General features: G+C 38.3%; 1 protein-coding gene across 1 annotated transcript; it reads left to right on the forward strand.

Moving 5' to 3' along the window:
- Positions 1 to 7,047: 7,047 nt before the first annotated feature.
- On the forward strand, positions 7,048 to 9,738 carry LOC142140099 (uncharacterized). The gene is made up of 4 exons (XM_075197957.1): positions 7,048 to 7,252; positions 7,782 to 7,961; positions 8,770 to 8,946; positions 9,494 to 9,738. The coding sequence occupies exons 1-4, from the start codon at positions 7,109 to 7,111 to the stop codon at positions 9,716 to 9,718; spliced, it is 726 nt and encodes a 241-aa protein (XP_075054058.1). The 5' UTR covers positions 7,048 to 7,108; the 3' UTR covers positions 9,719 to 9,738.
- Positions 9,739 to 11,362: the final 1,624 nt, after the last annotated feature.

The raw sequence follows: 11,362 nt of genomic DNA on the forward strand, positions 1-11,362 counted from the left end.
TCATTGAATATTGACTGCATATATAGGATTATACGTAGCAAAATATCAATTCATCCTGGTTCCATTAAGGAGACAAACATTTGGATCTATAAAATCACAAAGTTTGAAATACCAAAAGCAAATCTGTATATGAGGATTGATATTTGCAGGTGCCTGGACAATTACAATATGAACATTTCATGAGTATGATTGAGCTGGAGGACATTTGAGATTATATATTTGGAATGTGAATTTCACCTTTTTACTTGTCACATTTAGTGGGATCGTTACATGTGATATTTTATTTGTGATTTTATGACATATAATTTATTTAATTATTTATTTAATTTAGAACTAGAATAAATATGATGGATCTGAGTCATTAAGGAAAGTAAAGCAAAAAAAGGAGTAACTTTGCACATTGGCAAAACCATGTTGCATTTGAGGGGGAGGTAAATTTAAAATGTGATGGTAGATTTATAGGTGGGGTAGGGCCTAGATCAACTTTAAATTTCAATGTAAAAATAAAGCTATCATGTATTTGTGTGCTACATGGAAAATCAGCCAGTATTTAACTTATGTGCAAAATAATAAACTCATTTGCACCCATTGCATTGTAACATGGTTTGTCCAGGAGAAAACTTACTCCATTTTCCCCCCTTACTTTGCTTAATGACTCAGACTCAGGCCCGATATGTATTTTTCACTTTAACCAGCGCTCCCCTGTATGTTGGTTTGTTGGTTTCTGATGATAGATTTGGCACAGTACCTGCTAATTGGTATAGCAGCGGTTAAGTGAAGAACCCTAATATATCCATTAGCACATAGGGGCCTATTTATCAAAGATCCCTCCCCTCTAATTTAGAGGTAAATCCCCGAAAACAGCAGTTTTCGGGGACTTACCACTAAATTACTATATATTATTGCAGCATCGCAGCAGATATCTCAGATATCTGCTGCTTTGCTTCTCTCATCGGTTTACTGAGCACTCCCCATAACAGTGTATGGGAAGTGCTCAGTTACGTCATGTATCAATGACTGATACTTAGTTTTCAATCATGCTAATGTACGCCATATGAAGCTGGCGTACATTACCATAATTGAAAAGTTTCACTGAAAACAGCGCTGCTCTGACGAGCAGGGCTGCACAGCGCATGTGTGGTGGGATCATGTGATCCCTCCACACTTGCCTCAGGTTCCGTCAGACAGGGATCTTTGTGCGCATGCCCGAGTTTACTGGTTGGCGCATGCGCACAGGGATTGAAAGAGGGGCGAGCAGCACCGCAGAGGGAGGAGAAGAGAAGACTTCAGTGACAGGTAAGTGTTAATCTTCACAGGAGCAGCCGTTTTTCGGAACGGCTGTTCCTGTGTTGATTTTTTAATACATATGAGAAACTTTTCAATCAGCATCTATGCAATGAGGATTGAAAAGTTTCATTCATATTATGCGGTCATTGGTAAATAGACCCCCAAATGTTTTGTGCGTTTTTTCTAAAGAATCATATGTGTGAATTCTACTTGTAAAGTGTCATATAACATACTAGTAGGTTAATTGGCTGCTATTATATTGACCCTAGTCTGTCTTTGTATGTGTCTGAGTTAGGGAATTTAGACTGTAAGCTCCAATGGGGCAGGGGCTGATGTGAGTGCGTTCTCTGTACAGCACTGCGGAATTTATATAAGTAAATGATGATGATGATGATATAGAACACTTGTTGCCATCATCTTATTGCGCTAAGCGAGATCTTCATTGTAGGGATTATCGTAACGCAATCTGTGCAGTGTGATATAATAGTTCCACATGTTACAGAGGGATTTCTTCATGTAAGGATTTTTCGTAGGATAGAAAAAGGAAATGTTTTTATAGATCTTTTATGTTGAGTCCTCAAGTTTCCTGCTGACCTCTGACCTATGTTTCTTATCTGTTACTCTAAGTTATCCTTGTTTGTCCCTGTCATGTCATGCTGAATGTTTCTGCATGATATGCATTTATTACTCTACTCAACTGTTCCCATGTTCCTCTTATTATGTTATTACTGTTGTCACGTATATCATATTTGTATGATTATGTCAGGGGCCATATAAATAAACAATGCTGATAATTACATATATGTAGGTGAGATTTCAGCCCATCATTCACAGCTGAGGCTGATTTAATTTAATAAATGTGCTGGTATATAAATAGCTAGACAATGGCAATATGGTTGCGTTATCCTCTGAGGAAACCGTAACTTAAGATGAAACGCGTAAGTAATGGAGACCTATAATCATTTGGATACAGCACTTACATTTGAAATATTTGACCAGCTTCTTTCAGAAGAAGTTTGTCTATTACAAGCTGGATAGGGGCAGGGACTGATGTGAGTTCTCTGTGCAGCGCTGCGGAATTAGTGGCGGTATGTAAATATATGATGATAATGATGATAGTTATTACTGATAAAACTGGTTACAAGACCTATTGTAAGATGCAGGGGTAGGCCATGTGCATTTCTTAGCACAAAGAGAGTGTTGGTAGGTACCAGACGAACACGTGGGGAAAGTGATTGTTGACACAGAACTGTAAGCAAGTATATTTTGCTAAACCTGTGTTCTTTCTATAAATGATGTTGACTTATTCATTGCATGTTTATGCTGAGATATTTGTGAAATTTCTCTACATGGCACATTCCTATATGACAAGAAGGTACGGGTGAAAGCCGGAATGCCCTGCTCCCCCTGTTCTGTACTGTGTAAATATATTAATAAATATATATATACACATATATATATTACTATATATATATATATATATATATATATATATATATATATATACACAGAATATATAAATATATCTGTATTGGCACAACTATTCCACATGTTTATATTGCTTATGTGTATATACACTCTAAATAGCACATTATTTTTAACAATATATGATGGCGTACAGCCTGCCGAAGTTACAGGTCTCGCTTCTGTCCTTGTTGCCTCCTGTTTGTTCATTCAGGAAAATATGGGATCTATAGATAGATAAGAAAAAAGACAAAGGCGTCTCTTAAGTGCAATAACTATCATTTGGCTTCTTTCAGTTACGTATAGCCAGATTCAATGATGCATCAAAGAAAAAAAAGAAGAAAATTCATGTATACAAACTGTGTATATATATATATATCAAAAGTGGAGGTTTAGTTGTATAGGCCACTCCTCCTACTGCCTTCATTCTAAAACTATCAAACTCCATTAACTTACATTTTCATTACATTTTTCATACCGACAGTTCTAAATGTCCATGTCGACCTCTGTGTGTGTGTGTGTGTGTATATATATATATACACACACACACACACATGGGGCAAAACTGTTTTAAGAAAAAAAAGAGCAAGTATAAAAACACAAGAGAACAAATATTTAAATAAATATGAATAAGAAGCAGAATAACAAACAATAAATATTTTTTTTACAATTATGTGGAATGTGTGGATTAAGACATCAATTAAAAGTACTATAAACAGTATTAATATTGAAATTAATAAGTTTATACCTGTTTGTAAGACATACAGTGTATTCTAAATCTATATTTAAGCCTCGTGAAACCGCAATTTGTCCTTGGAAGAGTGGAGGTGTAGTCGCCCCTCTCCAGTTTTTTTTTATATCTGAGTTAGTAATAACAATTTATTGTAAAGCACCTTTATTCTGGTGGGTATAAAAATCATAAGAAACTGAATGAATTTGTAGTCTCTTCCTAATAACCCGGGTATGTTCAATGATTCTGAACATGTACATACGTGTAGACTGTAAGGAAATTCTAGTACATAAATTACATCGCCTAATTCCCAGCTGATTGCGTCTATCATCTTGAAGTTTTCTATTGTTACATAAGATGTATACCCATTTATGGCTTTAATGTATAATGTTTCTGCACCCTTGACAATTTGTGCAGTAGTAGAAACAGATCCTTTAAGCCATATTTTCTTAAAATCATGGTGAAATATAAGAGGCCTGATTCATCTTCAGATGCAAATTGCATGCAAAATGCGAGCACGGAACTTGAGCGTATTTCTGACCATATTCAAATAAAATCTCAATATACGCTTCCATTTTAATCTGGGTATAAATATGCTCTACCTAAACGTTATTTGTTATCTGGTCTGTTTAGTGAGATCCATATGTGTAGTTTTTAATACAAAGACTATGGGGCCTATTTATCAACTAATGTAATTTAACTAAAGGACAATTACAGTGATACAGACACAATTTGGAGGATTCTTCAAATTTATGATTGTTGCATCGCAGCAGGTATTGTGGATATCTGCTGCTTTGCGTTCTATTTCGTTTTTCTGAGCAGTCACCATAAAATAGTATGGTGACTGCTCCGTAGCGCAATCTAACAAGTTCTGAAAATTATTAATTTTCAGGAAACTTGTTATGTTAATGTACGACAAGCTGGTGTACATCTTCGTAATTGGTATTTTTTTCACTTTTCATTTTTGTCCAGTTCTGCCCGTAGAGCAGAACTGGACAGCGCATGTGCAAAGGGATCATGTGATCTCTTGCTGTCACATGACAACTGTTCGCTCTTCACACTGCACTGTAGGGTGCTCTGCCCGCTCCCCAGCAGCTCTGGCCAGTGTGATAGGCCAGGGGGGATCCATCTACAGCATCCTGATCCATATTAAGCGGTCAGGGATACCAGTCCAAGTGTACCAGCACTGGAGTACACTAGCAGCGACAGTTACAGAGAAGGAACGCGGTTCTGGATGCCATAAAGGTGGCATCCAGTGGTGGCAGCAGGCTTCTCCTACTGCGGCAACAGGAGGGGTGTATTCGGAATGACGAAAGGGGACGGTGGCAAAGTAAGCCCAGCCAGTTCCCAGCAACAACAGACAGGGTGGCATCCTGTCACAGTACTATTTCATGCAAAATACGTCATGGAAAGGGACCACGTCTCATTATGCCAAAGTTACGTCAAGAGTTTTGGAAGAACTGTAGTATGTGGTAAATAAGAAGAACTGATAGGCATCTGTATTAGGACATGTTTAGTCTAGATCTCGCATTTTATATACAAGAAGTGTGTTTCTATTTTTCTTTGTTATATTTCCTTTCATTAAATTTGTTCACTAGTAACTTTCCTTTTCCCCAGAAGACAGATAAATGCACAAAATGTATTTAATTGGTGTTTAGATTCATCATGACTTTAGATCAGTCTATTCAACCTGCAAAATGAAAAACACATTTTCTATGAAACACTGTCACATGACCTAAGGGATTATATATACATGTATCATACTATACTATACACATACACAGTAGCCAGTACTCTATCTAAACACCCAGGCGATCAGCAGCTATTCTAGCTGACTGAGTGCTATAGAATAAACTGAATTAAAAATAATCACAGCTTACTTTCACCAAGGTTTGGGACCTGTGGGTCTCTTTTTTTTCCAATCCCGTTCTCCTTTCTTGTGACCTCACATTACCCTTTGTCCTCCCCATCTTTACTTTTACCTCCTTGCTTATCTTGTCTCCTAACAGGGAATTAGCCACTCCACTCTTCTCTCCTCCTTCCCTTCTTGTTCCTCTCTTCCTTTTTCTCTTTTTCTTTTTCTTTCTCTCTCTTAAAAAACTCCTGGTCGGTCACTGTGACTACTTTTGTAATACTCCTGCACTGTGAGGTAACGTTACTACGCTAGTCGTAGATGCTATCTATTTGCTATGTTTATACTTGGATAACTTCAGTGTTGGTTGCTTCATGACCTTAGCAAAAATAAAAATAATCACAGCTATTGTTTTCTATGTAGAATTCCCTATTTCACCCTGTCTAAAGCTCTAGTCACTCTCTACACACTATTTTAGTAGTGCAGCCTGCAAGTCACCTTTCTCCATACACTCTGCCTGTTCTAAAATGACAGATGAGATCAGGGAGAGAGCTATGCCACATAATCAGATATTTAATTTCATTAGACAGACTTCAACCAACTAAAGCTGATATTTGATTGGCTACTCTGGGTTACATCACATATACTATGCTGTACTCACAATACCCCATGACATCACTATATGTCTGCTATATAAGAGGCTGCTCACAGACCACTATATATCTCTTAGAAGTATACTGGTACTGGTAACAAGTAGCTTTTGGAAGAGAAGACAAAACCTGTTTCACAAGAAGTGGTAAGTGACGTTTATTCTCCACTTTACAAACTCTACATAGTCTTTCTCCATATTACCCCCTTCCTTTTTTAGTGAGTTTACAAAGCAAAGTTTAAAAATAATAATATTAATAATAATATTGACAATAATAATAATACTAGTTATACTAATATTGATTATAATAATAATAATAATAATAATAATAATAATTATAACAAGAATAGTTATTGAATACAGAACAGATAAGCATTATTTATATTATTGGGAAACTTTTAAATCTGTGAACATTCAGCTATATCAAAAGCTTATATTTATTATATATTATTTACTAAAATATATATTATTAAATAATTGAAAGTTAAAATCATCCTGGGGCAATTATTTCCAGTCACCAGTCAAATTAGAACATCTTCTGGATGTTATGGCTAATGAGGATTTCACACACAACAAAACTAATTTTGATTAATGTAAAGGGACATATGAAAGTGACACTGTAAATGGGTATTATATAATGACTGGCATCAGGTATACAGCATCAGATGGATGGCGGCCATGATGATCTCTCTCAAGGTGGGAGATCTGGGCATGACATAACGGGGTAGATTCAGTGGCTCATAGAGCTGGGAGCAACAATCCACTGAGAAATTACTGTAGTAACGGTAATAGTGCGCCATTCATTGCCGTAGTAATGGTAATAATACGCAACCATTGCCGTGGTAACGGTAATAATGCGCAGCCGTTGACGTAGTAAAGAACAACGCGGTTAATTCAATCTACCCCAATGACTGAAAATAACATTGTTAATTTAAATACTCAGCACTGATGTTATATTTTAAATATAATATGTTGGTGAGAGGATACAAATATTTTATAGAATGTGCTAACAGGGAAGTTTATTTATTATTCTACATATGTGTCAGGGTATGTTGGGCAAAAATATGACAGTTAGTGAGCAGCAAGGTATAACCTGTGTGCTTGTGTTACAGAATACTGATATAATATGTATTTCTATGCTGGATCCGCTGCCTCCTCCACCAAACCAACTTGTAGGAGGAGGGACGGTGATACACGGCTGTATATAGCCAAATCGGACAGCGAGGACAGCCTGTCAGAACAGACATTCTGGAAAAATCGTACAGGACAGGTTAGTATAATTAATGTGTATTTGAATTTGTATTTATGAGGCCCTAGTCCTCTTTCTAGGGTCACTCTCACACTTATCTACTTGCTTACATGCGAGTCGATTGATAAAGAGCTGTAATAGGAGAGAAAAATCTCACTATCCCCAGCCATTCCTGCTAAACATTCAAAGTCACCTGGGAGTTCACTATGCAAATAATAGAAGTCCTCTCAGACCACGAGGCAACGGTCTTCCTAACCCTAGCAGAGAAAAGCAGTGGGCCTCTGGGGAATCTTTCCCAATTTATTCATGTCTTCCCCGCATTTACATTGAGTAAGTAGCCTGTATGGCTTGTACACTCAGATTCTCACTTGTAAGGCAGACACAAAGCATGATGCCAGAGGTAGGAAGAACCAATGTCATGGCCAAACAGTGCAGGTGTGAAACTAGACTTCTGCTGAACAGTGTCTTATTAATGTACTAATTGTGTGCTAGTATTACAGTTTTACAGACTTCTGATTCAACTTTGTCCAATATAACCATTTGTTCACAGTTCCAACAATCTGATTTGAGTTCCTCCAGAGAGAAAGACTCATCTATCTCAACAGCACCATCAGTAAACACCCTGCACTGGGGGAATGAAAAAATGAAACGGCCAAAGATTAAGGCAGAGGTTTGCCCTGCAGCTATGGTCAATGAGGGAAATGGACAGAAGAGATTCTCTGGCAGACAGGTAATTGTTTTTCTTTATAAATTTGTGCCTCAAGTCACTGACTCTTCCTGAATTGATTAAATAAATGTCACTTCCGTCCACACAATGGTTGCCTCCACTGTGCAGGTATCGAGTACACTTTAGCAGAGTTTCTGCAATGTTCATTAAAGCACCAGCCCTAAAATCACTCTTTCCAACAGTGAGCAGACAGATTGTGTTCATTACTTGTGATACTTTGTAATTAGGCTCTTTTGTCAAGGTGAGAGATGGCATTGCTTGCTAGGTACACCTCAGTAACCTGATGATTGCTGCTGGTCTGCAACCTTTTAACCATTTATTTTAAACAAACAAGTGAAACTGGGCATCTCTGCTCCATTATTCTACACATGTAGGTTTCACGTGCTTGGCAATCCAAGAGTTAAATGCATTCATCGGATAACACTAGAGGTAATAGGTGAATAATTTCAGAATTTATTACTAGATGTCCACCGACCCATATAAAGAGTACAATAAATATATGTACCACAGAACTACCGTAAGTGCAAGGTGTGCGGCCACTGCGGTGCCCAGAAGTGAGGAAGGGCCGCCAGCTCCCCCACGGCTCACCCATTGCAGTCCTGGGGCCCCCACATCACCCCCAATATTACTGCTCTGCTCTAAAATGACAGAGATAGGAAACTACAATGTCATGGCCAAATTGTGCAGGGGAGAAACTAGTCTTCTGTTGAGCAGTATATTGTTAATGTATTAAGTGTGTGCATTACAGTTGTGCATTACAGTTTTACATACTTTTGATTCAACTTTGTCCAATATAAACCATTGTTCACAGTTTACACAAGGGCATCGGGCTCCATTTTCCCCAAAATTCTACGCCGTAGTGGTTCGCCAAAGGGTCGTGCTCTGTTCAGATACCTCGTCCTCTGGTTCGCAGCATGCACATTTATCTTGCGGTGTAGACGGCTATAGCATTCGTACAAACCATCCCTGGGACCCTGCTATGAGACAGGTAATTGTTTTAGTGTTTAAGTTTATGCTTCAGAGAAGTCCCTGATTCCTATTGAATTGATGAACTATATTTTAGTTTGAGCTACAAACTGTGTAGGTAACGAGTACACTTTAGGAGACTTCTTTGCAACATTTTCATTAAAGCAGCAGCCCCAAAAATTGCTGTTTCCAACAGTTCTCAGATCACCCATATAACCTCCCTTCCTTACCTGGTACAGCTACAGCTGTCATATTGGAAGAAGCCCACCTTCCCACAAAACAGGTAGAGCTGTTGCCAGTGATGTAACAAGCTGTTTTGCCACCCAAGTCTAAGTTGATAAAAAGTGCCCTAATTCATTATAATGCTCCATGAATTATACCGTCCAGACAGGACAGCAGTATTAGGACACCCAGCTCTGACCTCAGAGCTCACCTGCACACCTACGCCCGGGTTATGGTCCACAAAATATGGTGGTTATGCTTTATTCTATTAAAAGACCTTGAAGGAAAGATCATTTCAACACTGACATTGTGCAATAATATAATATACATTTTGTCTTTCACAACAGAAAACTCATGGTGCAAAAACATCCAAAAACAATCTGCCACCTATTGTCCCCCCTAATAGTCAGAGGAAGGAGGTTATATCTGAAGCCTGTGCAGCCCTCAAAAGTAGAAGAAGTAAGATGGAAGAAACGCTTCAATCAAGAGTGGGAGTCAGATACCATAAAAAGGAAGTGCCCAACGGAAGACCCCAGAGGCTGCCAAAAATAAATACTGCACAAAAATATTAAGAGGGAGTTTATCCCAACAATAAAAAAGATGCCTCAATAAGCTGTGTCAGACTCTTTTATATATGGTTGAGTTTCAGGCTGTTGGATATTCACATTGTGCAAGATGTTTTTTAATAACAAAATTAAACCTAGCAGTATATTTAATAGAAACAAAATATATTACATTACAATACACAACAGTCACACACATACACACTTACACTGAGGCTGTCAGCTGTATGTGTTCCAGCTCTGTCATCAGAACCAATTCCTCCTTCTTCTGCTCTTACTCTGATGGTCAGTTCTCATCGTGTTCTCTCCACCACAAGTTTCCCTCACTGGTTCTCCAGGATATAAAAACCTCTTCCTGTCACTTGTGCTGGTAATAGCATCAGCTAAGCTAGTGTGCTGTTTATACCCTGTTATATGACCTGATGATGTCATCCGGACCCTTATTCATTGACCTCTTCCTGCCCTCATCTTGGCCAGTTTACCAGATTTAGCCCTGTACTCTGCCAGGCCTGACCTTTACCATTTATTCTATTGTACGCAGTCATCCTATCAGCAATATTGTGTCCAACAAGCCTCTACTACCACGAGTTAAGACTTGGGGGCAACTGAGTACTTTTGGAACATATTGCGTTCTTTGGAAATGGGGCTGCTGTAGGTTAAAGCCTCATGGAGTAGGTTCTATGGGTTTACTATCCCATCTGATATTGCCCAGTGGAGGATGTTGGGGGAATCTGTGCTGAAGGCAACGTGATTCACTATTTTTGGTAAGCAGCAGAGGGAAGGCAAACAAGATGACACAATTGGAAGGGGCTTCACACCCTCGTTGTGCTTGTTTATTCAATAAGCTGAAGCTTCCACAAAGTGATGTTATTGAGTCTTGTGTTCCATCCACACCGTAATGTCCAGGAACTTCAGAAACATTTGTGAAACATATACCCCTCCATCAAACTTTTACTGACTGGTCATAAGGTCTACCCTGAGGTAAGGTAAGAACATAATGGTGGGTTCTTCAGGTGAGAGAGGAGGTTGTTGGAAACCACCTGGTATCTCGTAAGGCAAGGGAAGTTGTCTGGTTAGCAGATACAATCAGATGTTACACAGCAGAAGCTCCGCACAATTGTCTCAGATGGCTTTATGAGCAGGACAATGTAAGATAACTCTGCCCCTACAAGGGTGAGATTTGTTGAATGTGTAAGACCACCCTTTCATAGGAGCACATGCAACTTTTCTTTCAATAAGTATATTTTTATAGTGTGCTACTGTCACACTATAATTTGGGTATACTCAGTGGTCAAATTGGAAATTTAGAAGTGGTGGTATAGAAAATGTAAGTGAATGGAATGTACAAGTTTTACAATGAAGGCAGTAGGAGAGGCAGTATACCCACCACTGGATATACTGCTGTTTTAAACACCATTTTACAGATAAATTCCTTGTAATCCCATGTAAACAGAACTGGATATCAGTGATATTCTTATTTAAAAGTATTATATTAACGTATTTTCATTTCCATGATGAATGATATCAGTAAATCCAGTGAGGCAATACACAAAATTCCCTTTGAGCACAAACTTAAAAACATCTCCTTTTCTGATGCCAGGTTTCTGTTACACGCAGCATGTAATATAAAACATCTGGGTGCATACTGATGCA

Source organism: Mixophyes fleayi, chromosome 2 (assembly GCF_038048845.1).
Source record: "Mixophyes fleayi isolate aMixFle1 chromosome 2, aMixFle1.hap1, whole genome shotgun sequence".
NCBI lineage: Eukaryota > Metazoa > Chordata > Amphibia > Anura > Limnodynastidae > Mixophyes > Mixophyes fleayi.